Source organism: Pseudopodoces humilis, chromosome 3 (assembly GCF_049639895.1).
Source record: "Pseudopodoces humilis isolate 2021_Gansu_Grassland_sample_001 chromosome 3, ASM4963989v1, whole genome shotgun sequence".
Classification (NCBI taxonomy): Eukaryota; Metazoa; Chordata; class Aves; order Passeriformes; family Paridae; genus Pseudopodoces; species Pseudopodoces humilis.
In genome coordinates this window covers 79417577-79443950 of record NC_142202.1, presented here as the reverse complement: position 1 = coordinate 79443950, position 26374 = coordinate 79417577, and the positions used below count along the sequence as shown (strand labels likewise).

Here is a 26374-nt window from a genome sequence, read left to right as displayed (position 1 = left end):
AGGAGATTACATGAATTAGTATTGATTAATAATGGGAGTCAAGCCCTTGAAGTCAATGAAAGATAAAAGGCCTGTATTTAGAAAAAGACCAAAGTAATCCCTTAGTATTTATTTATAGTACAATAGGCTATCATACCTTACTGGGAAAAGCAAACAAAGGAAGCATGAATGCTCATATAAAGTGCCTCACAGGAAAAAAAGTTACTCAATGCTGAGTGCATATGCAAACATATACCCATACACTCCAGCAGCACAGCTGTGAACTGTACAAAAACAATACCATGACTATCAACAATATCTACTGCCAGAGGCATAAACCTCTCTCCTGCTTTTCCTGCTCATTTAAAAAGATACAGAGGATTATACCAAAATGGTAAGAAGAAAGACTGTATACAGTGTCTGAATCCTATCAGTCAGTGTAAGCGACCACGTCTTCCTCCAAGCAGCTACTCCAAAACATGTATTATAGTGCTGGTGCTCCAAAAACAGCTTTTATTGCTTCTGGCAGGCCATCACAAGCCAGCAGAACAATGCCTTTATTGGCATATTTTGCCAAGTCTCAGCATCAGCTGAGAAGTCCTGACCTATTATAGCAAGTCTGACAAAAGTACATACTTGGAAGGGATGTCAAAGATCACCTAGTCCCAGCCCCCTGCCATGGACAGGGACACCTTACTCTAGACCAGGCTGCTCAGAGCTCCATCCAACCTGGCATTCCAGGAACGAGGAATCCACAACCTCTCTGAGCAACTTGTTCCAGCACCTCACCAACCTCACACTTACACATTTTTTCCTAATATCTAATCTAAACCTACTCTCAGTTCCATTTCCCTTTGTCCTGTCACTAAATGCTCTTGTAAAAGTCCCGCTCCATCTTTCTTGTAGGCTCCTCTCAGGAACTGGAAGGCTGCACATCTGCACAAAGATGTCGTATCTCACAACAGAAGTGGAAGCGCAGAACTGAACAACTTAAGTCCATGCCACACATATCAGGGGAGTAGGAAAATGTTACTCCAGTCTACCTTTGGTCTGGCCTTTGGACTGAACACCCTCAGTGTCTGCATTCCTAGACAGCATTTCCCAGCTTGGCTTCATCTGAAATAATTTTAGTTAATGAGTTCTAAGACAGCTTGCTAGTATGAGAGAAAATGTATGGTCAGTTTTCCTCACTTCTCTAAAATGGGAAAGGAACATGACTTACTGTACCTTCTTGTTATTTTCAGAAGTGGGACTCAAAATGGTAAGTTCAGGCCTGCTTGGTTTAGGCTTGGGAGATTCACAGGAGTTGATAAAATTCATGATGAATGGTTCTAAATGCTGACCTTTCTGAAAAAAGATATGAGTAACCTGTCACTTGCTTAATTATAGGAAAGTGGAAACAAAAACAACAAAAAAAGAATTTTCAAACAAAGTTTTGATTAGCCTGTAATTCAGTAGTCTTGTAAAATTAACTAATTAAGTTAAGATATTGGCAACCTGAAAGACTTACCTCTTTCATTAGCTTTCCTGGAACAGATTTTATGATTTTACCTATAATTAGAAACAAACAAACACTTTCTGTTATGACTGATTTGAAAGACAATTTGCTCTGCTAGATTTTATGTACTTATTGTCTAGTAGTTATTTAAAAATACAATCATTTTTAAAAATCTGCTTGTTTTCTTTTCATTTGGCACAAAATCCTATGAAAATAGTCTTGCACATAACCAGCCTGTAGTAGTGATTAGTCCTCTTCGAGAAAAGATATTTAAAAACCATTAAAAGACATTAAAAACATACAGATTATTAATCTGGACACCTTTAAAAAAACTCCACAACAAAGTACTGTAGGTCTACCTTTTAACTCTAGAAGAGTTTAAACATAAATAGCTCTAGCATTGTAACAGCAGTACTGCTACAACACCAGCACAGGCAAAATTCCCGGTATAGAATCATAAACATTTACCACAGAAGAAATCAAGATAACTCAGATTCTGTTCTTTCTGTGGAAAAATCAACAAATCTGGAGAGATTCTGGGTACAGCCAGCCCAGAACCCCTGGTGAGTAAAATTTTCTAAATTGGACAGGTTACAGATGTGGCCTTAACAATCAGCTCTTGTGTCCTGATAAGGCTATCAGGATACGGCACAGTGACTTTGAATGCTGCAAAATGGAAGTGTCTAGGACTGGCTTTAAGTACTACAGTTACAGTAATATTTTTCTTATCTACATGTAATTAAATTTGGAATTTACATCAGAAAATATGTACAATGATCAAATGGTAACAATAAAAACTCTCATCCTCACAAAAAGCCCTGCTGAAATGCCAAGAATTGTTATAATGCCCTTTATAGAACTGAAGGACAGTCTCAGGCGAGAAGTGCACTGGTGTAAACACCACAATTACAAGCTTTTATAAGGATGTATGGCTGGATCTAGAAGGAAGACCTGAAACCAAAAACAATTCTTTTGACTGGAGGCTGAGAACAGAAATCCCACTCAACAACTGATGAAGCAGATTAAGAGAAGGGCTGCCCCAGCAGGACAACACTGTGACCGGGAGCTGCAGAAATGCAGCGGCGCAGCTCAGACACGGCTCTCTGGGACCACACTGACACAAGTGGCACAAAACATGAAGACAGAATGGCCATGAGGTTGACCTGACCAGCTCAGGGCCACTATTCTGAGACAGCTACATTGCTGCCAAGTCACACTACGATTGAGTTTTTTTATTATGAACTACTGTCATTAGACATTAGAATTTCTCCATTTCCATTTGACCTGCCTGTATCACACACACTGCTGCCTCGAATTCTGTTAAGTAGCTCATGTTAGAAAAGATCTTAACACCAACCAATACTAGAAATATAAAATATTGTAGTTTTCAGAATAAAGTAAGAGGATGTTAATAAATTAAAATCCAAAGGTAGTCTTGTGTTTATGCCATCTCATCTGCAAACAATGACAGACACACGCAGATTTGACTTGTGACAATACCAGAAATTTTCTTGAACAATGAAATTTTTAAGAGAAACCTTATCATCTTGCTTGCTGACACAAAAATTCAAAAGTAACCACTTAAAACACTTTTTACCAAAATTTCAAAATGTCTTTTTTTTCTTCAAGGAAGAAGTATCAGTGTATCCTGCTTGCTGAGCTATAATTTTAAGGGCTGTGAAGGAGCAGAGTTCTTATTTCCTACATTACCAAGAGTTACCTATTCATTACTACTGGCATTCACAGAACCACAGAATTCAATCACAGCATCCACGGCATTACTATTTGTCAGCATAAAGAAGAAGCATATTACATACCAAGATTCACATCAGGCAACATTTTATCAAGAAACTGAGTCTCTCCTCCATTAGGGGACAGGAAGTCAGCTAAAAGCTGGCTGTTACTTAGTTCTGGATGCTGAAGAAGTTTCTTTGAGACAGAAGGAACAAAAGAAATATAAGTACTTTTAAATTAATCTTTAAAAATCTGTCTCTGCATGCCAAAAAGATATTCAAGAAGCATTATACTGCCACATATATTGCCATTTGCAAGAGATTTCTGTTTTCAGTCATGTGAAATTTTAACGTTGCCCACTTGCATCCTTTCTCTAACTATAAAGTTACTTGGAAATAAATGAACCAAAACCCCCAGATATTCTTTTTTTTTAGTTTCATATAATTAGTTTTAGAATATTCTTTGCTCCAAATGTCTGTTTGATACCTGAAGATATTCCTGAAACTCTTCTCTCTTGGATTTTAAGAACTCGTAGTTCTTGGGGCCAATGATTCGCTTTGATGGAAGCTGAGCATCAGGAAATGTACCTAATAAAGATATCAAGGAGATTAAATTATACTTGCAATGCAGTAAGCACTGAGTATTTTAAATTTCAGCTAAGTAATGAATGGTAATCACAGCAGGGGGAAAATAGCTTTTCAAATGATGGAGAACATACCATGAAATTCTGTAAGCTTTGATTCAAGCACGTAAAATTCAAGATATCTCCTGTAGACAGACCAGTGTTCGGGTTCATGTCCAACTGGAGGAAAAAAAAAAAGTTAAAAACAAACCATGTTTTATGGCACCTGAGAGACAAAATTAGCAACAGCAAATATATGCTGGATTATGGTAAGAAAAACCTGAATTACATTAGCCCCCCACCCTGTTGTAGTAACAAACTTTAAGGTACTTTTAGTGTTACAGTAAAATGCATAACCGGTAGACAGATATGATACTAGCAAGGAAATTATCACCTCATTTATGGGATCCCTGCAATTTAAACAATGGAGTGCTGCATAACTTTAACATTTAAGATGGCTGACTATATTAGATCTATATTCAAACTTCTATCCAAATGAATTACAGAAATAGCACTTGTTGAATACAGTCCTCTGCACCACTAGCTTGAATGCTGATCATTCTTAATCCTATCACTGAAGATATCACTAAACGCCTCTTAAATACTGATTATTTTGGAAGTACTAGTCTCACTAACACAAATCCCAGCAGCCTTAGGATGTTGCTGTTTTTCCCCACTCCACATGGACATACTGCTATCTAGATACTGTTAAACTAACTGCAAGCCACAATGGATCCTAACAAGCAAAACATTTTCATTTCCTAAGAACTGATTTTAAGCTTATATAAAAACTGACTTGTTGTTCATTATTCCAAAGTTCAGAGTGGATGAAAAAAAATGTTCCAGGTGTTTATTAATATGAATTTTAAGGTAAGTATTTTTGGAAAGAGAACATTTCAAACTTTGGCGTGAAGTCTAAATAGAACTGATTCATGCTGAGGAGTCAGTTCTCAGTCTGCAAACAACTAAATGTGATCATTTATCTCTCAAACTCATTTTCCTAGAACTTTCAAGCCATTATTTTGAAATCAGAAAAATACATACACAAAACATGCTGAAAAAGCCATCAGGATATGGCACACTAGAATATTCTGAGTTCACTTTCAAATGCCACTTTATTTTTCTGCCACATTGCATACCTGCCCTCCTATCATTTCTCTCTACATCAATGCAGAATACAGGAATTCTCTCTTTTCTGTCTTTTCTTTCCAAGGAGGGATCATCAAAAAAATCAACATATGGGATGCTGATTTTCCACGCAGCCAGGTTGCGGGGTGTATTTGGGGTGGTAACAGCCTCCTCGGGAGAATCATCTTCCATCACCATAACACCTTCTTCAATCTGTAAGGAATCAGGCACAGAGATCTCCAGCTCTATTTTAATTGGTACAGTCTACCTCTGTTTCTAACCAATTCCTTCCTCCTCCCTTTTTCAAATTTTCCATTCATCCCCCAGCTGTGGTTCAGGTAATGATATCTCGTGCAGTGAATTTTACCATTGGCTCTATTCATGGCTGTTTAGCATGGAAGAAAAACACTGACTGAGACATCCAAGGCAAATGAGAAAGGACAACAGGCTCCTGATCTATAGAGAAAATGCTGCATCACAGACCAACTCAACAGCAATTTCTCCACTATGTTATTTATGGTTTTAATTTCTTAGGCTGACAGGCTGCAGATGAAGAGCCCTGCATGAAGTCTTGTGCAAGCCTTACTACCCAGAATTGGAGAAAAAGTCATTGCTTACAAAAATATCTGACACTACTACTTTTGGTACTTCTCCATACTAAAACAATAAGCACAGAAGCACAGAAACTGGGGGTGTGACCTTGGCTTGTGAATGCATACACGGAAGATAAGGCAACTTAATCAGAAGCCAGCACATGAAAACTGACAACAGCAGTAATGGTTTTACTCACAAAGTCATCTTCTCCTTCATTTAAGTTATAGTTAGGTAACATAGCTCCTTCCATTGCAGAACTCTTGAATACACCCTTTATTTTGTTCCCTATTTTGCTGATTCCAAATGATTCTCCTCTCTTCTGTGTGGTCCTAGGATTACAGAAGCCACAGTTCATAAAGTTCACAGTTCACACAAGGCATATTATCACACAGCTGCTCATTAGGCTGTTGCACATCCTTTGCAGATAAGAGAAACAAGTCTAAACAGCTAGCCAATATATTAATTAAAATACATTTATGGTAAAACTGTTCTCTGATCAATCAGCAAAATTTCTTGATTACACTTTTAAGAGACATGGGATTGTCATGTGCTTAACCACAAGTAAACTCTTACAATAGTATCCCAGTAATTCATGACACAGAATAAACAATTTGCTAGGTAAAACAACTTTGTTTTGACAGCAGAAACTGTGGTATTGCTACCGGCATGTACATCAAATAGGTCATTAACTTTATCCTTTTCCAAGTACTTGTATTTAAATATTTATCCTTTTGCCAAGTGTAGATGCATTTTTTTAATGGAATTTTACAAGCACATATCATTCAAGATAGATCTCAGTTTTTAAGCAGCAGAGACAGACAAAAGGCATGTGCAAGGAGCAAGATTGAGCATGAGCAAAACCAGACACAACTGAAGAATCCTGGCTGGAAGAGCCAGTCTGACTTAAAGATGGAGAGTTTTTAAAGTCTTGCCACTTACAACAAAGTGTCCAAAAACCAACAAACCAGGTACAAAAAAAAAAAGATACTTGGGCAGCAAGCACACTCCTTACTGAGATAACACATTTTTTATTATTCTTACGCACTTACACAAGTCCTGACACTGACAAATATTTATTGCATAGAAATGCTAATAATTCTGGGATGAAAAATGTTTCAGTGGAAATCAGCCTGAAGTTAGTTAAGGTGATGCAATAGACACAGTTGAGAGACAAGTTAAAAAACAATACAGTGAACTGCAGAATCAAACATCCCAAACAAATTTATAGGCTGATATTAGATGTACAGTTAGTATTTCAGAGGACAGAAAAATCCTGCATATTTTTCTTTTAGAACAAGAAACTACTGCCTGCTGGGAGTACGAGAACAGCAGCATTAGCAGGTAAAGCATTTTCATCATTCATAAAACCATGCAGACAACATCAACTGCTGACTCCAAACATGCATGTACATGTTGCTAATAACCTTCCTGTTTATAATTTTACACAGACTGCGTACATAACTTAGGTTGCGTAAATAACCCACTCTTTTTCCAAATCTTTTGCTTTTTCTATCTCATATAATCATCAGCTCCAAAGCATACTGGCACCATCTATTTTAATTATCTCCTCTATGCAGACAAGGCTGCTTGGCTGCTTGCAGTCCAAATCCATATTAGAACAATTTTACTCCATTCTTGAGCAACTTCTGCTACACGTTACTGCACTGAACTGAGCTGTTTCACATAATGGACCTTACCTGAATCACGTTCAAAGTACTTTTAACGCTGGGCTAAAAACCACAGACCTTGATCAGACAAAACTAGCTTTTCTGGAAGGCTAGTATTTCAGACCTCTGGCTTAAATTTGAAGGGAGCTTTCATCATTCCTCTGAAAACTAGTGCAGTTTTCAAGAGTTTGAGCAAAAGCATTGATTTGCAAAAGGTCAGTGATTTGATAATCAGAGGACTCCAGTCTCAAAGCAGTTCTTTCCCATACTGACCACTGCTCCAGGTGAAGGCAGCATTCACCTGTGCCTGTAGATAGCTGTATGGAGCCAAAGCTCAACCTGACAGCTAGGAATCAACCCCTCCAGCCCCAATGCACAGCCCAAAGATTACTCCATGTGAATAAAAAACAATCACTGAACTGGACAAGTAAAAAGTGACAAACTAGAATAGGATTCTCTTCACAGGAAGAGAAAAATTCAGAACAAAAACTGGTGAATGACAGAGTACACAGACACTCTCCACAATATATGGAGAGAACACAGGATTGGTTTGGCAAAAATCCTTCATCACAGATCACATTAGATGAGCATGGAAAGGAAATCTGTGGATTGACAGACAACTGGATGACTTGACATTTCAAAGAAATGAAGCAATAAAAATATATATATACAAAAGGTATCATGATGAAAATCTAATGGATTCACTGGCTAAGCAAAAGTAGAAGAAAGACCCTGAGACTAAGTAGAGAGAAAGAGATGGGACTAGGATAGGGGCAGGTTCAAGATATGAAGGACCAAAGATGACAGGAGGTAGCCAGTTTAGAACAGAGACTAGATTTTTTTTAAGACATGTCAACAAATATATATACACATCAAAAACCTGTTGGGAAAACATCCCACTCCCTCTAGTGCTAATCCATATAATAGCATTATTAGACCATCATTCTATAGTTGCTTTCTCAGGAGGGGTCTCCGTGCAGTCTACAGGCTCCAACATTCCTGAAGAATGATATGACAACAAGAGCTTGGAACAGCTCTTTTTTTTTTTTTTCAAACATTCCAAAAGTAACATATATCTAACATTAAAACAATTATTGTTTACTCTATAACAGGGAATTGCAGGCTGAAGACTGCAGCAGTCCACTGTGCACCGTGGCATTCTTTAATCACGGATGGTTGCAAAATCATTTTCCCACAGGATGCCTGCCTCACTCAGTGCACTGAACAGATCTTGGCAGGTGATGAGCCAGGGCTATGCAGAATGATGCTGTGAACCCCTCTGGGTCAAGAAGGACCAGAACAGTTGTATGTATCAGACAAGCCAGATATTAACATGCATGTGAAGCCATAGTAACATTTCCTTTGGCTGACTAAAATCCCTACACACAGTTAGGAGAAATGCCGAGCACATATTGCCGCACTTGAAAATCAGTGAGCTGCATTTATAACTCAAGAACTCCTTATTGCTCAACAGTCAAGCAAGTTATAGCTCAACACGCTGAACTGGCACAGAAAATATAAAAGCATCTAATTTCCTTGATTCTAAAACTGAAAAATTAAGTTGAAAAATTTCCCCTCATGACTAGTATGAGCAATCTATGCCAAACTGATGCTCTGATAAACTCTAAGGAAAAGTTCATAAGGAAAATATTATTTTCTGAGTTTGGATATCATGTATTTAAAGAGGCATGAATAACGAGAAAGCAAGCACTGGACGGCTACTAAGGCATTAATGAGTAGTCACTTACTACCTACAGCAAATTATAAAAAACAGCATATGTTGTCATCCAACCTGTAACAGTCACAAGAGAAGCTGCAGAGAGAACTAGTTTGGGCAACTGTTGGGTTTGAGTGCTTAAAAATCATAAAATGATTATATATTTGCATGTGATGGTAGACAATGATCACTCCAGATACAGCTTGCAAGAAAAAACAAGCACATAAGTGGACAACAATATGACATGGAGAAAAGGAAATTTCAGAGCAGCTAGCAGTCACAAGTAAAAAAAAAAAAGCTTCAAGCTCTGCAAATATATTTCAAAACAAATGACAACAGACAGACTGTTCACAACAGTGTTAATGTACAGCAAACACATGAAATTAGTAATTAAGCAATTTCTAAACACTTGTTAAGAGAACATGGGGAGTAAAGCTTTTTGTAAGGAGAAATGCACCTCAGTCCAGAGAAGACAGTCATGTCTTTTAAAAATAAAATGAACAGTTCATTACGATTATAAAGACTGATGAAGTCATGGGAGATGCAGCATAACTAACACACAACATTTATTGAGTGTTAGATAGACTTACCGCAAGTCATCCAAACTCAGGCTACTTCTGCAACAACAGGCAAATAAATTACCTCAGAGCCCAGCAGGAAACAAAAATAAAACAAAACCAAAACAACAGAAGAACCCAAACCAAAGCAAATTTGACAGACCTATCCCAACAAAACTGAATAGCTTTGACCATCACCATGGGTTAAGAAAAGAGATAAGTGGTACAGTTAGGAGTTCCTGACCTAGAATCCTAAGAAAGTAAAATATGAACAGTATCTGCACATCTCATTATCACAAGCCCAGTTACATCAGTTGCTGAAACATTCAGGAGATTCAGCACAAGCAACCACCAATTAATGGAGAACAACTTTCATTCTTAGAGTTATCTGTAATGCCAAATAGCCAGATAACTTTTCCTATTACCTATGTTCAGATGTCATATAGGAATCTAGCTCATTTGGCCAACACAATGAAAAGGCTGTGGACTTACTTCATGTAATAATACACGCCCTCTCCCCCTGTATTACTGTAGTATATACATATATAACACACTATAATACAGTATAGTATCTGTATTAGGTATAGTAAGAGCCACTATTTAAAATTAAAGTATCTGTTTTAAAATTTTTATTTCACAGATTTTAAGAACTGTCATGTATTTTTGACATTCTGCATAACCTGGTACATAGAACCAATGACACATCAACCCACTAATTCCAATTGAGATGTTTTAAGTGAATTAACTAGAAACAATGTCACCACACACAGGAGTTTAATTCATTGCAGCTTCTAAATTCTGGACAAACTGATATGGGATAAAAATATTAAAATTTTAGATTCTGTTTTACAGAAGGGTCTGATTGTAAGACATCCTACACTGTCTTTGGCTGTGTTAACTGTGAAACTGTAAATATAACCTACAAGGTTAGAAATTATGGTGACTATTACATTGCATAGAACTTTCCGCAGACTTAATTTCATGGGTTTTACTCCTAACCGCTCCCTGAAATTGTTAGTATCTTTTCTCCATGGTCCTTTAACTTGAAAAATGCTTTAAATTTCACTGCTATTCAAATATGAGAAACCAGGATGTGTCTATTTCTGTTTATGGTTATGGTATGTAGAAAATCAAGATATATATATATATATATATACAGTAATCCAGAAATCTGGGAATTTATACTACATAACAGCTTTTCTTTTTTTGCTAGACTTCCAACACAGACTACATTTAAGTAATGTAGTAATGTATTATGAATACATAAATGTGAGAGAGGGAGAGGGAATTCTTGTTGTCTCTTCCATGCTATCCAAATTAAGTTGACAGAACTGGAACTTGAAACATCAGTTATCATTGGCCACACACATTAAACATTTGGTAAAAAACATCAATTACAGAGTTAAAACTGATGACAAACACAATTGGTTATCAAGTTGTCAGAATGCTCTCAGTGTGACTTCTTTACACTCCAGAAACCCCTGACACTGCCCACCTATTGCCTTAATAGTTTTCATAGCACAGTATTTGTCCTATCTGTCTGCAAAAAGCTATGATTGTTCTGTACAGTTCAAAGAGTGATTCAAACGAAAAATTACACAGATGTCACTTCTTCCTCCCTTTCCACCTATATTTTCTAGAAGCTGTAATTTTCTTGTCTTGGAATAAGGCAAATGTTTCCACACATTACCCACATGCACGTTCCACTGGGATTTCATACCTACTTTTTGATCTGATTTTTTAACCAGCGGTACCTATGCAGTACACACATAGTACCCATAACAAAGCACATCAAAAATATGAGAAACAAAACTCATCTCTTTGCATGTAACTACTTTCAAGTGGAACTCATGCTAGAATAAGAAAGAGAAGGCAGAACAAAATATATGGAATAACATCTGAAATAATTCCATGAGAAACCTTGATTCTTCCTCACCCCCTTGGCAGTGACTGCATACAATTCTGCAGAGGGAAATTCCAAAGCAACAGGCAAACTACTTGCAAGATAGGACCTCTGTTTCATGGAAAAAATCACTGAGGTACCACAATATCTTGTACTGTAAACCAGCATATATACTGAGGGCATTCAAATTGTTCTAAAATGTAAATCAGATACATTTTCAGTAATGCTACAGATGCTATTTAAGAATACGCTGCAACAGCCCCCAAACAAAATTTGTTTATTTTGTAGCCAGAGGTGCATTTTAAAAACTCCAGGCAGAAATAGCCTGTAACTTCCTCCTTTCTGTTTTTAAAAGCAAAGCACCAAAGAGGTGACCTAAATGTTTTCATATTTTAACTAGATTTAAGAAGTCCACGACAGAATACTGCCAACCCCTGACATGAATAATTTGGGGGAATAAACCAGATTTAAAAGTCTAGGTGAAGCCCCATAGCCATCTCCAACAGAAGCTGAAGTGTGTTTAAGGTCACCCTACATGGAGCACTGCGTAGGAAAGGAATGCAGTTTGGGAAAGCTAGCTGCCTTAATTTCATGTCTCTTTGTTAAGAAACAGAAGCTTGCCAGCACCACTGTGAGACAGCACTTCACCAAAGCTCCAGAGCCAGGCCTACACAAACTATAAAGACCACATAAAAGATGTCACCAATGGAGACATAATAAACACAAAATAAATTGTGCCATTCTTGAAGAACAGGAGCAAGGAAGGAAGGTATGTGCCAGTAATACAAGTTTTAGAGTAGGCTGTTAAACAGGAATTTACTGTCAAGTGTAACTAATGAAAGCAGAAAAGGTTAAATTAATCACTGTTACTCCTCTAGAAGAGGACAAGCATTAGCATTTTCCACAGTGCCATGGATCTTATTTTATACCAAGAAGGAAAGCCTATCCAAATTAAAGACTGTCTCACTGAAGTTTTCCTTCTTTTGCCTAGACCGTAAGAGAAATTCAGTTGGGCTAGTCCACAACTGTCAGAGCCTTCCAAGACAAAGTGAAACACAAGAAATTATGAGATCTCAAGGTTTATCAACACAGCCCAAGCCAACAGTGGAAGATCACCCACCCCTACCACAGGAGAGGCTCTTCTCCTCCACAGGCTGAAGTATATGGCCCAAGCCCAGAAAGAAGGCTTCTGATGCTACATTTCTGCAATGGAGTTGGGGGACAGAAAACACATTTGATCTAGGAGAAGTGGCAAATCCTCCTTGCCATAGTAAGAGAAGATTCCCCATCAAATAACCAGCTTGGTTTAAGATAGGGTGCACTGTACCTATCCCTGTAACATCTCAAATCCAAGAAGACAGAGCTTGGCACTACTAAAATGGTATTACATATACACAGTCGATTAAACCACCACTTTATCTTCATATAATCTTATTCTCAATGCATATTTTTTTTCCCTTCCCTCTTTTCAAATGTTAAGGTCTAAATCATGTTTTAAGTCCTTTAATGTAAAATACTTTATGTTGTCTTATGTAATAAGATGTCTTATGTAATATTGCTTGCAACTTTAGTCTGCAATTTGTTCATTTACAAACAAAAAAAAGTAGAGCTAAAAATTTAGTCAAATTAATAGCAGGCAGTAACAAAATTCTTACAGTTTAATATTTTGATGCTTTTAATTAAAAATTGAAGAAAACCACTTCAAAGTTCTACCATACCTACCTGTTAAACTTCGAATTCCGGGTTGGTGACTCTGCTCCCCTTAAAAGGTGCCTGAAGTACTGTAGCAGACAAATAAAGTATCAAAGAAAACACTGGATTAACTGAGGTAAAGGCTACTGTGCAACACTGAATTGCAAAATTCAGGAAACGAGAACTGAAGGAAAAGCCAAACTGACCATAATTTCTAACTATCAGTTAGAATTTTACTCTGGAAAAGGACAGACCATACAATAACAAATACATGAGACTAGGACTACTTACTTAAGCCTACATAATCATGAGATTAAAACTACAAAGCAGAAATAAAAAATAAATTAAGCAGCAAAATCCATGTCTCCTCCTTGTTAAAAAATCAAGCATTTGAAGCATCATAGCGATCATGGGAGAGAGGACTATCAAAACCATTTTTGAGAAAGGTTCTTTTTATTAATGCCTAGTAAGGCAAGTACCCACTTGCAGGACAAAACAATAGATTCTGCCTCAAATAAATCCAAGAAGCTCAACACACAACCTGACTTACACACAAGCTTCTGAAAGGAAGCATAAATTCAGACTCACCCCTGTGATTAAAGAGTGTCCTACTAGAAGGCCGTAGACAGATAGTCAACCCAGTTCAGGGAATTCTTAAGGTGGCATTTAGACCCCAGTCACACAACAGTCTTAAATACCTTGTAAATTGCTTTGAGCTATCTTCTTGAAAACAAACACCAGACTTTTAGGTGCTGGAATGCATAATGTTGAAAAAACCTAAACTTTTGTATCTTTAAATACCATTATATTTTTAAAAGTAAATAAAGAGATTGTGTTCTACATCTACATGGCAGATTACTTTTGCACCACATTTGAACCACAAAAGAAGGGGTGGAGAGGATTTTGTAATAGCTGCGACATACACAAATCGTTACGTCAAAAAACAGTCTTTCTTTTATTCTGTGATGATGTGTTGGACTACAAAGAATTTTATTTTCCTACTGAGAACAGTCCAGCTCTAGAATGTCAACTGAAGTAGAAAATGAAGCCGTATTTTTCAGTTCCACATATACATGACTGTTATTAACATATCCTAAAAAATATAAACTCATTTTTAAGACTACTCCTCAAATCTTTCACACTTACCTCATCACTGTGACAGAACATAGGAGTAAAAACATTCTCAAGCAGAGAAAGGACGTGCTCATAAGCTTCAAAAAGACAGCGCATAGTTTGAAGTTTCACAACATCCATATATGGACCTTCAGCAACTATTAAAAAAAATTAAGTATGAATAAAGAGATATACATCCAGGTATATAAAGTTCATGTTGTTTTCTGGTCAGAGCTTGTGATTACTTTGCAAGCTACTCTAAGTTCTGCAAATAAAAAATATAAATAAATTGACAAAAAAGTATTAAGCACAATATAGCACGGGAATAATTTTTAAAACTGACAAAAATGTTTGATGATATTCAGCAAAATTTGTTTTCAATTCATTACCAAATGCTGTTTAAATTCCAATGTACATTATTCCTTTCAAATGCCAACTTACTTTTTTGAATCTCTTCCACAATGAAAGGGTCAAATCTAATCTTGTCAATGCTTTCATCCAAACAGTAAGTTTTGTAAATTTTCTGTACTTCATCATGAAGAGACATCTTTTCACTATCTGATAGTTCTGGTCTCAAAATTCTGTCATTGAATTCCTCTGAGAAGTAAAGGAAAGAAAAAGCTTTTCTTGATGAACTTGGCAGACAAATAACATCTTGAAGCACCCTATAACATCATCTCATTTTCCAGTAGGTCATTTGCAAAACTTCAAAATTAAAAGAAACGTAAGACATCTCAAAATCCTAGGTAATAAGGTAGCTGCCCTCTTATTAACTACAATTCAGATTTGTTCATAAAGTTATTACTAAAAATAAAACCATACCACAACTAAAATAAATTATTCCTTAACACAGTAAGGATAAATCCATGAGGTTGTTCTTGGCATATGAATGACTTTTTCTTCCTAAATTACCCAGACGCAAATTGTAGTTTTCCATTAGAATGATTGCCATATCCTCAAGTAACATCAGCACACATTTGTATCTTACCCACAGTCAGGCAGAACTGCAGTACATGGACAGCCCCCTCCTGTTTCAGGAAGTTCATAAACCGAAATAAAAGGTCTTGCTGATCTCTGATCTCTTTCAGCTCCAGTTTCAGTACCTGAGTAGGTTAAAAATGCCGTCAGCCAACTTTCAAACTTTCAGTGAGTATATAAATAATGCAAAGAGTTGTAGAACAAAATCAGCAGGTAAAGTAAAACACTTATTCAAAACAGGAAAGGAAGTAAATGTTGCCTTTGCTTACAGATGGTTTTTTATTTCTTGGCTCAGCAAATTTCTGAAGGAATGGAACCAATGAAGAAGTAGGCTCAGTTGCTACCTCAGGCTGCAGAAAAAAAATGACAACTGGGTAAGAAAGCTTCTTTCATGGGTGACCAAAATGCCACTACTTTAACTTTGTCAGTACTCACTGGACTATCATCAATGAAGATCAGCAGTAAATGGTTGACAGTATCCTGCAAGAAACCCAACACAACAAATAAAATTAATATTAAAGAAACTCAACAAAATAGAATTTCAGTACTATAATATAACCAAATCTAAACCTGAGTATATTAATACTTCTTAAAAAGAAAAGCCGGGGAATGTACATTTGAGAATTGACCTTCAACGGTCTCCTCAAGTTTTTACAAGTCAGGGAACTTCTGAAGAGACCTACACAGAAACATTCTTTACCCAGTGGAAGAAAGCCCTCCAAAGTATTTTTACTCTGAGTGCAGATCTAATGAACTACTAATACTTCCAGACTACAGCACTTTCTGTTTGCAGCCAGGTGATGCCAGCATATGCACTGCAATTTTGCCTATTAAAATACATGCATATCTAAAAACAATGGCACCGTTGCAGTTTCAGAAGTAAATGCCCCCTAATTTGAAGAACTGAAGGAAAAAAATTTATTTCAAAACAGCTGAAAAAAAGGCTGCTTTATTTAGACTGCCATGAAGATCCACAGAGTTAACAGTTCAAGTCATTGAGCCCTTTGTAAACGTAGCAATAGTAACTTGAAGATGTTTACACTAGCACAGCATTCTCCCATTTGACAGGAGCTTCATTTTCCTTCATTAAAAAATACATTTTCCTTCACTGAAAAATACATTCTTAAGAGATCACACCAATACTGTTATTTTAGTCAGTTCAGTGAGCTAATTCGTATGAACAAACAAAATAACTGGCCACAAGACTTCTTTTTCTTTTATCTAGTCAAAATGCACAGCAAGTAAGTCACTGCACATCATTTGCTTTACCACTACATACTTAGTAGGTAAACAGTAATTTTGAATAAATTAAGATTATTCTTGTGCTCCAAAGTCTTACAGGGTCAGCTAAGAAATCCATTGAGGGAAGGAAAACAGAACCAGGGAGAATCTCTCTTATGAGAAGGGCCAGGGATCTGAAAAGAAAATAAAGGAAAGAAAATAAAAATCCAAAGCAATATTAGATTACATAAATTTCTAAGTGAGGTTTTCAATGCTGTCATATACTGTTGGGAAATGTTTTAGGAATTAATAATACCATAAGCATGCTATTTTAACAAATAAAAAAAAAAAACATAAAAAAGGCATATGAAGGAAGATGACTTTGACATTCATTCTTTCACTTTCCAAAATTATTGTACTACATAGTATGCAGACATTTTAAAAAAATATAAATCTAAATAATTTATATACCTGCACTCTGTTGACTTTGGGGGCAAAATATAAGGAAAAAGAAGTTCAGTAAGTTTTCTTAAGTAGTGAAGTTCATCTCTTCTGTTTCTCAAAGCAACATGCAGTTCTGGTCCATATTCTTCTAAAGCAGCTTGCTGCAAAAATTCTGCATTTTTTACTGAAAGTAAGAAACATCATTACAAGAGTTGCTTCAGCTTTTTCTTACTAGTAAACAAAAGGCAATTGGTTTTCATATGAGCTAAAAAGTTAATGCTTTTAGTACATATACAACTGCCAAAGGGATAAAATGTTGAAACTTTACAAAAGAACCTTGGCTTAGACTTTGAAGCCTAGCTATGTAAAAATAAAACCTCATACTGAAATAAGAATTCCTTCACGAAACAATTGCAGTTTTCATGGTATCCAGAATGCTTTCTCATTTATCATTATATATAAATATATATAAAATAATATAAACATATTTATAAAGTATACATATATATATATATATATATATATAAAATATATAAAACCAGCATCTGGATTCTAAAAAAATCTGCATCATGCAAAGTCTGCTTCTAACTGCCTTTTTCCTGACCTTCTTCATGAGCTCCAATTTTTTTGGCCTACAACACAATTTGAAATCAATGTAAACTTTTACTCAATCCTGTAGTATCTGTTTCCTGCTTAGAACACATAAAAACAAACGTGAAGGAACATACATTGTAAACACAGGGTAAATCAAGCCAAAACCTGCAGGAGGATCTGCAAGAGTACTGCCTCTTAAATTACAGCAGAATTGAAAGAATACTTCTTTATCAGATTAAAAACTACAGATATTCATTAGAAACAACAATGTTATATTTCTTCAGATATTATATTTCTTCACCTCAAAGGCAAGAAGTGAGCTGTTATATATCACACCTAGCTGAATTAGCAACGTGGCACAGCTTCATGCAAACATCACCACCAGGCATAGTGAGTAGTAATACATTCCTCAGTTGCCTCCAAGGTTAAAGCTTATTCCCAGCCTATGAGACAAGCCTGCTGGCTTGGCCTTCACAAGCAAAACACACGAGTGGTATCAGCTGACAGAGGGGATGCAGGAATATGTATCACCTGATAAATCTGCCTAGCTGGTGTCACTAAAAGCAGAGAGAAGGAACTGACCCTCTAGCAAGGACAGGTAATGAATCATGGAGGTGTCTCTGTAAATAGGAATTACTAAGAGAGGTAAGGGTAACAAGAGTAGGAGAGAAGGAAATGCTCCCTAAAAACAATCACTTGAAAAGGGCTTAGAAAATAAGGAGGAAAGGCTAGGCTCAACTAGCAAACAAAGCAAGGTCTGAATGCTGTCTCTGAACCATGTATTGTGGTGGCTGCTTCAGCAATGTTTACTAGAAAGTGCTACTAAAAGTAATTTTCAGCTGCTACTTCACATATCTGCCCTTAGGAAACACATCTTTTCCTTTAAAACACTGAGAAAAAATGGCTATATTTCCAATCCTATACATTTTACATTTAGCAGTTCTTTGCTGCTAAAGAAAAGTGTTTCCAACTCCTTGGTAGAAATCAAAGGAAACATGAAATTTGGCGTAAACAGCACTGCAAGATTATCTGCTGTCTTGAGATTGCTGTTGTGCCATGAAAGACATCCAACGTGATTACACTATGTTTCATTATTCATTTTAATCATTAACACTACTCACAGGACCAATGGCATGTATTTATGGATATCAAGCAGACGTTTGGAGGGAAAGAAGAAAAGTTCATGACTCCAGTTAAAATAAACATTTACACTTAAAAGTTGAATGAAACCACATTTAGCAGATAGAGTACTGTGGAACACAGCCAGTGAAAAAATAACAATAACAAGAGCAAGTGTTTCCAAATATTTCTTCAATGTGCAGTTCAAATATAATTTTTACATTGGGCTTGTGAAGTTACTCTTACCTTGGATAATAAATATGCTTCTGCTCAAAGTCTCTCCATGGCTTACAAACATGAACCTAACTTTTCAACTTATCACAACTTCACTAATGCAGATTTGAAATCATTCTATCTATAAGAGCTACGAGGTACAGGGCACAGATGTACAAATCCTTTCATCTATAACTGCTCATCTGGAATATAAAGGAAAAACTTCAAGAAGCATTCCTAAATGATCTTGATTGCTCTGAATAGTCAAAACCCAGATTCCTGTTCACCTCTGTACAGAGACAGAAACCTAGTATTTTGATTGTAGGGCAATAAAAATCAAAATAGATAATACAAATAAGTACTGTAACTTTTTCCCTATATGCCTTTGCAACCACCAGAAGAAAAATGCAAAAGGACCTCATTTTTTAATACAAGAGGCCATAAGGATAAAAAGATAAGGCAATATAATCTCAAAACACGTATAAAGGAAAATATTCATACTTGGCCTTTGAAACTGACAACATATTAAGTCTTGACATTACCTTTTTGCCTGGCCTTGGCTATTACTTCAACGTGTTTCATTGCTGCCTTGAGCATCTTCTTCGTTATAACCGTTGGAATGTCCACCTAAAGAATAATTTAATAGTTTCAAAATAAAACCAAAACTATTCTATTTCCACCCCCCTAAAATTTATTATAGACAACCATCAAACATAGTAATTTGCTTATACGTTCCAGTTTGAACCATAAAATTAACCATTAAGAAACAATCCAAAATTCTCTAGGTGAGCTGACAGTGTCCTCATCCTTCTGCCAAGGTATAGGAAAACAAGTAGAACTAAATGCCATAAACAACACTGTTAACGTATTTATTGTCAACTCATTCCCATTATGATTCTTTCATTGACATAAATATAGCAAGGCAGTGTGACCTCTGAGTAACAGTATATGAAGCCCAGTTCTATGGGAAGATTTGACCACCAACAAAAGGCTCAAGGTAACTATGCTCTGCTTCTAATATCTGTGTGCCTTGACACTCTGCAGTCATGCCTACAAGGACTAAAACCAAAGACAAACCTTCCTACACACAGGGAAAAGAAATGTCACCCCTAAGGTGATGGCAGAGCCAAAACAGAATTTGACTTAGAGAGTCAAGAGACCATTAGTGCCAAAACCAGAACCATGTGATCATAAGCCAAACAAAAAACATGTATGATTTAATCAAGGATTGTATTAGGGTCCTGCATTTCTATTTTCTTAGGTGGCTACAAAAATGGAAGGAGAACAATTCAGGCACAAATGACCTTGGGATGTCTTAGCCCTGCTCCAAGCAGGCTCTGATGACAGTGCTCAAGGCTGTATCCAAGCTGGTGCTGAAAACCTCCTGAGTTGAACACAGTCATCTCCTCCAGCCCCAGTCATCTTGGTGGCCCTTTGGTTGAACTTGCTCTACCTTCTTGTAAAGAGGAGCCCAAAACTGGATTAGTATCCTAGATGCCATCCAAAGAGCATGCAGTGAAGGCTGTTAATCACTTTTCTTGATTTTCTCTGCTTCTATCACAGAAGCCCAGGATGCTGTTGGTGTTTTAAGCTGCCACTGACGGCTCATATTCAGCTCACAGCCTACTACGGAGCCAGGTTCTCTGCAGCGAGCAGAGCTTCTCCCTGAAGCCAGTCAGTCCCCAGCCTGTACAGTTTCAAGGGATTCTTTATCAGCTGGAGCAGTTTTCACAGAAACTCATCTAGAAAGTGATTTATACTTTGCACACTCTTTACTTTAAACAAGAGATACCTCAGATATGCAAAAACATACACCTGTAAATGTTCAAAATCTAAGAATTCTGAACAAGTTTCTTTGCTAATGAGGAATCCCTCCTCGATACAGCATCTTGACAGACAATGAAAGAAACAATGCAACTGCAAAGGCCACCAGAGCTGAGAGAAAAGTTGGTGCTTTTTATTCAATTATACAAGGAGAACATTACACATTCCTGCACACTCCCCTGTAATATCTGAGGTGCACAGCTATGACCTGACCTGGCCAGCCCCAATAAGCCAGTACAATTGCTTGGATCTACCTAAAAATAAGGTCAGCTCCTATTTACAACCACAAAAGGACAAGCTTCTGCTTATCAATGGAAAACCCTATCTTTGTGCCTCACATTCCAACAGTAATTTCTAGAAATTAAGAGTTTCCTATGGCATATAAGTATAGGGTAGCGTTTCTTCCTGCAGAGGTAACTCAAAGAGCACAGCCAAGGAAATTATTATCAACACTGCAGTACATATTGTGAATTTTCAAAAACTTCAATCACATGCAGGGTTATCTCTACCATGTCATACAAAAGCGTGGTGCAGCCCTTCTCTTTCCCTCCAAAACCCATAACCAGTCCAGAAATGGCCACAGCAAGCAAAATCCAGATTTGAAGTATTTCAGCATACATTTAAGAGCTGATTGGCCTAAAGTGACTGTAACTTCATTCAACAACCATGCTTCAACCTAGTAAGCTTTAAACAGAAAACAAAAAGCATTATTTTCATTAAAGCAATTTGTAATTTTTGGTCTCAACTCAAAAACAGAATATCCTTTGGCAAAAAAAATATAAAAATATAATCTCAAAAAAATGAAAAAACAGCCTGTGTTTTCTTGCACAGTTCTTCCTCGATTTAAACATTTTATCTCTATTAGCTAGAACTATTGCTTTCAAGCATTTAATAATAAATCCAAAACAGAGTACAGCTGCTTGGCAAAGGTATACAACTATTTTATTTTTCAACTGATGATGATTAATTTCTCCTCAACATACCCATTTCTGTGATGAACTTTATTTTGTAGGTCCCCTGACAGTGCTTAATACTGGCACGTCTTGAGTGTTTGTTGCACATACTGCCTACACAGAGAACTGAAGATACTGCATTGAAATCCTCACTGTCAAAGGCAGAGATAGTAAAGTAACACTCCAAGATGCTGTAACTCACTTGAGATATCCCAGTTAATGCCTTATTACATGATCAATACAGGAGACATGGTCATATTCTGAGTCAACAATGGATCCATGAACAGCGCAACTAACACCAGCATGTATTACTACCCCAAATTAAATTTTAAGACCTTGGTCTAGATTTTCACTTTGAAGCTTTATTCCACTTTCACACCTCCAAAAAATGTCTGTGCTACATGGACACTTCCTAATCTTCCCCCATGTTCACTTGAAAAAGCAACATGCCTGATTTAGAGTAAACAAAACAGTCATTTGGATTTGATATGTAAGAAGGAGCTAATCAAGCTGTTAATAAGTCATGACAGGGTAAAAACTTGTAGCTCAGAAAAATACTGCTGTTACTAAGGAGGGGGGGAAAAGACATATGTTTATGGTAGTGACTCCAACAGAGAGGCCAGCACTGACTAATTCTGGAAATTGAGTTAGCAACCCTTTCTGCTTAGAACTGCCAGAAAGTTAGAAGCAGTTCTTGTGAAACAGGCTCGAAGCACTTTACCAGGAAATAGCTGTGCTGCTAAAAAGAAAGCACATACAAAAAAAGTATGTGCTAATGTATTAAACACAGCAAATGAAATCTTTTAATCTTTAGCACTCAAAATGCGCCTGAAGAATTGCATTAATATAAGAACCACATCTGTTTTAATTCTTACAGTAACATGGTCACCTAATGTCAGCCTATTCTTTACAGACAATGTAAGGGCCTTGTTTGCATTTTCAGAAGACAAGCAAGCAGAAGCTATAACACATCTCACCACTTTCTAACAGGTCTTTTTCAGTAATTCTCAAAATGGTTTCCACCTGTCACCAAAAGACAACTAAAAGATCACAAGGTTTTCATAATGCCTTTCACTGGTGTAAAAAATAGACCCATTTGCAACAAGTGGGGAAAGGTTTGACCAAGGGACCTTCACAGATCACTTATTCTAATTCCCTGCCATGGCAGGGACATCTTTCTCTAGAACGGGCTGCTCAAAGCCATATCCAACACAACGCTGAACACTTCCAAAGATGAATCTTCCAAGATGGTTTACAACTAGGAAGGGGATAAGCTCCAAAAAGATGGGGTAGATACCACAAAGAAGTAACTTAGATAGTTAGAAACAACCTACACTGTAAGGCTGACTTTGGAATCACAATTTAAAAAAAAAATAAAATCAAGAACTCACTAGAGATGGATATCAATTACCTCTGATGGAAAACCAACACTAATACCTTTAAGTCACCTTACCTTGTGAATTCTCCGAACTAAGACAGATGCAAAAAACCGTAGTGTCCCTCTCAGTTCATCCACTGAGGACTCATCATCAGTAATATTTCTGTGGTGTTTCAAAGCATAGCATATGAGGAAACAGAATAAAATAAGTTTCTATTAATCCAACCACAATACATTTGGCACTGTTAAAAACATAAGAATAAGAACATTCAACAGTGATACTTCAGCTGGAATGAACTGAAATAAAAGCTATCAGAGAGTCAGAAGTCTTCTGAGGAAATTACACAGCATTCCCACAATGTCTGTGCACAAAACACTTAAGAAAAACATCAGAAAATTGCAATGATACACTAATTCCTGCTCTCATATACTATCTGCATGATTTTGACTGAATAAAATCTAACCTAGTTTCTACATATGGAAACAAATCCTAACTCCATGGTATAAAGGAAATTGAAATTATTTAAAGTGGCTTCTGCTTGGAAACAAAGAAGAATTTAAATAGATTTCCAAATTGCTATGTCAAAATATCGTCCAAACTTTTAATGAGGCTTGCCAGTTTCCATCTGCTGCAATAAAATGTGTTCAGTGAAAATTCATGGTAAAAATAATTAAACGTGATTCAAGAAGAAAAGTACGTAACTCCATGACTTTTTCGGAAAACTGAACAAAAACAGGAAATACACAAAGCCTTAGATGAAGAAACTGCAACTAAACTGAGTGGAAAAAGAGATCATCGTGCCAGCATTCCACAAAATGCAAGCAAAAAACAAAAGTCTAAGTTATTAATATGAACTTTAGAGCATGACTAATATATTGGTAAAACTGAGGTACAACAGCTAAAATAATGACAGAACAAAAGAAGTTGCATCCAGTTTTACCTAATGATCATATGCAAGAGCCACCACACTTTTTGGTGATAAATGAGTGTAGTAAGTAGAAATATTACTTGTGTTATAAAACAACACTACAAGCAAGAACAGGACATTTAAAAATAATTTTAAAAAATTATGCATAAAACATTTTACAGTATTCAGCATCCAACTTTTAAAGAGATTTTAGCCTGGGTTATAGAACATTCAAAGGCATGTTGATGATGAACAATCAGGTACAGACACTAGAGATACCAGTGATCTGAGAGTCAAAGTATGTAACTAATTGCCTGAAAAAAACACCTCAAAGAAAGCAGCTTGGCACAAGAAGTACAGCCATCCTCCAACAGCTAATCACATGCAGATAAGAACACTGTAGGGGAAAGTTTGGTTTAAGATCAGCAGCTGACATTTTATAAGCAGTATGGTTAGAAAATACCCACACTGTCAAAGGGATTAGCATTGCCAAGGGATTAGCAAACAAACTGTATTACGGTATTACTAGCATTTGACAGACAACAAGATACATGAAGTAATTTGGACCAAGAAGTTGTTATTTTATTGACACTTGGATAACCAGTATCTTTGCTAGCTCTACTTGGACACGACTTTATGCCACATATTCTCACAATAGATTTGCAAAGACATTCTTTTAATCACCAACAGACTGAAGACTGGTGAAAAAACATCATGAACCTGTAAAATGTCAAATCTCTAGTGACACAGGGGAAAGTCCAAATAACCCTCTTGGAAACATTTTAAAAGCTGACTGTGTTTTCCCAGAACTTTAGGAATATTAATTGTAAACAGTTACAGAGTCCAATGTCTCAAGAGAGATACACCCCCAATTGCTATCGCACGCAAAGTCTTACAGGATCCACTGATAAATGAAAATCATATACAAATAACAAAGTAATATTTTTCCTCTGTCTGTCAATTATTCTTACAAAACTTGGCTAACTCTTTTCAAAAAGATGCAGAAAATAAGTTGCAAGCTAATAAAAATGTAAAGCTATCGTTTGTAACTCAACAAAAATTCTGGATTTTTCTTGCATTACTTGCATTTAAAATAGAAGCAGCTCCATATGTGAAAACATTGTGTTTAGTCACCATCAAAGAAAAATGTTTTCATAGCAATGCATTACAAAAATGTGGTAATCACTGAATTCTGTCCTCATCTGAAAGAACTGGAGTTGCAGTACCATCAATGACCAAAAATATTTAGTAAGAACAGTCACCCGTTCAAACTTCAAACTCTATTTAAAATGAGGTTTGTAAAACAAGGTATTATATAGTTTTGATGTACAGCATAAGCAATAGACTCAGACCTGTGTTTTGTAACTTTACAAACTTGGGATTACTTACAACTATGCTCTATTCTTCTCATTCAGTTGAAAAAAAAAATCTTAATATAACCAGCATAAATACTTTGAAAAATAAAAAAAAAAAAAATGCACACAGGTATAATGACCTATTTCAGTAGAGTTCACTGGATTTGAAGCACTAATCCTCATTCCCCTAAAGTGGTCCAAATTTAGGACCCGCTAATAAAATATTAGAAATTCTTACAGTTTATTAATGAAACAAGCATAAACCAGCTTTTATCTGCTTATAGCACTTTTATTCCTAACCAATCAATTTTTGATTAATTTTGCATGATTTTATCTTTCAACACACCCTGTAAATGTTACACTACCCTGGTTTCTGACTGAGATACATCCTGGTAACACTAATATCCAAGACTGCATCAGTTGGCACAGCACATGAAACAAAAAAAAATTAAAAAAACTGAAAAAGAGGCTGCTTCTGCACAAAATCCCTTCATGTGAAAGGTGGAGCAGCTAGTAAAAGGAATTATGCACAAACTTTTCTTTGCAAAGGAATGTAGCCAAATGTTTTACCAGCATACCCGTCAAGTATGAATTGCCAGCCAGTGCTTACCCAGCCATGCTGCTAAATAAGGACAGCGTGGATGCAAAGGCCTTGGAAGAATTAACCTGAGTGAGGTTTATTTGCTCAGAGAACAAACATGTCCTGTATGCAAGAATCCTCTTTCCCAGGTGATGTGAGCTTTTCCAACAGTGCGGGTACAGCTAGAGTAGGAAAAGTCAGAACTGACAAGCTCTAAAAGGCAGCTCTCAAACTGACACAGTTCCCTGCACAACCCCTGCTGGAAACACCTGAATGTCTAGACCAAATAGGATCAGATCTGACATTACTACTGCTAAACTTAAACCAATAAGCCTTTCAGGACCAAATTGTTTCCTGTAGAATTACCTGGGCATCACTGCATGCACTGTAAGTCACTGAACTCCCAGTACTTCAGGTTCACTGAAAGCTTGTTAGATTTGATCGGCATGGTGTGAATTTACAGAACTAGTTCAAAATCTGGAGGGACAGCCATGCAGAACTTAGGGCAGGAACACTGCTCACCAGAGGGCAAGATGGAGCAGAATGTAGGCTGGGTTGGCTTCATACCAAGTATATTTCACTCTTTATTTCTAACTGTATATT

General features: G+C 36.6%; 1 protein-coding gene across 6 annotated transcripts in view; it reads right to left on the bottom strand.

Annotated features, from left to right (window-relative positions):
• Positions 1-26374, bottom strand: part of SNX14 (sorting nexin 14) — a 44501-nt gene that overhangs the window by 8803 nt on the left and 9324 nt on the right. For 4 of the 6 annotated variants that reach the window (XM_005518177.3, XM_014263610.2, XM_088053719.1 and 1 more), the window contains 18 exons: positions 23004-23091; positions 19316-19400; positions 16875-17031; positions 16522-16597; positions 15618-15662; positions 15452-15532; positions 15193-15307; positions 14646-14801; positions 14238-14362; positions 13122-13180; positions 9530-9556; positions 5752-5884; positions 4973-5174; positions 3930-4013; positions 3698-3798; positions 3295-3406; positions 1490-1530; positions 1207-1326 (listed from right to left, as the gene is read on the bottom strand). In XM_005518177.3, coding sequence (XP_005518234.2) covers positions 1207-1326; positions 1490-1530; positions 3295-3406; positions 3698-3798; positions 3930-4013; positions 4973-5174; positions 5752-5884; positions 9530-9556; positions 13122-13180; positions 14238-14362; positions 14646-14801; positions 15193-15307; positions 15452-15532; positions 15618-15662; positions 16522-16597; positions 16875-17031; positions 19316-19400; positions 23004-23091 — 1807 coding nt within the window. The remainder of the gene's footprint in view (positions 1-1206; positions 1327-1489; positions 1531-3294; positions 3407-3697; positions 3799-3929; positions 4014-4972; positions 5175-5751; positions 5885-9529; positions 9557-13121; positions 13181-14237; positions 14363-14645; positions 14802-15192; positions 15308-15451; positions 15533-15617; positions 15663-16521; positions 16598-16874; positions 17032-19315; positions 19401-23003; positions 23092-26374) is intronic. The other 2 variants (XM_005518178.2, XM_088053717.1) reach the window with 1 other exon arrangement.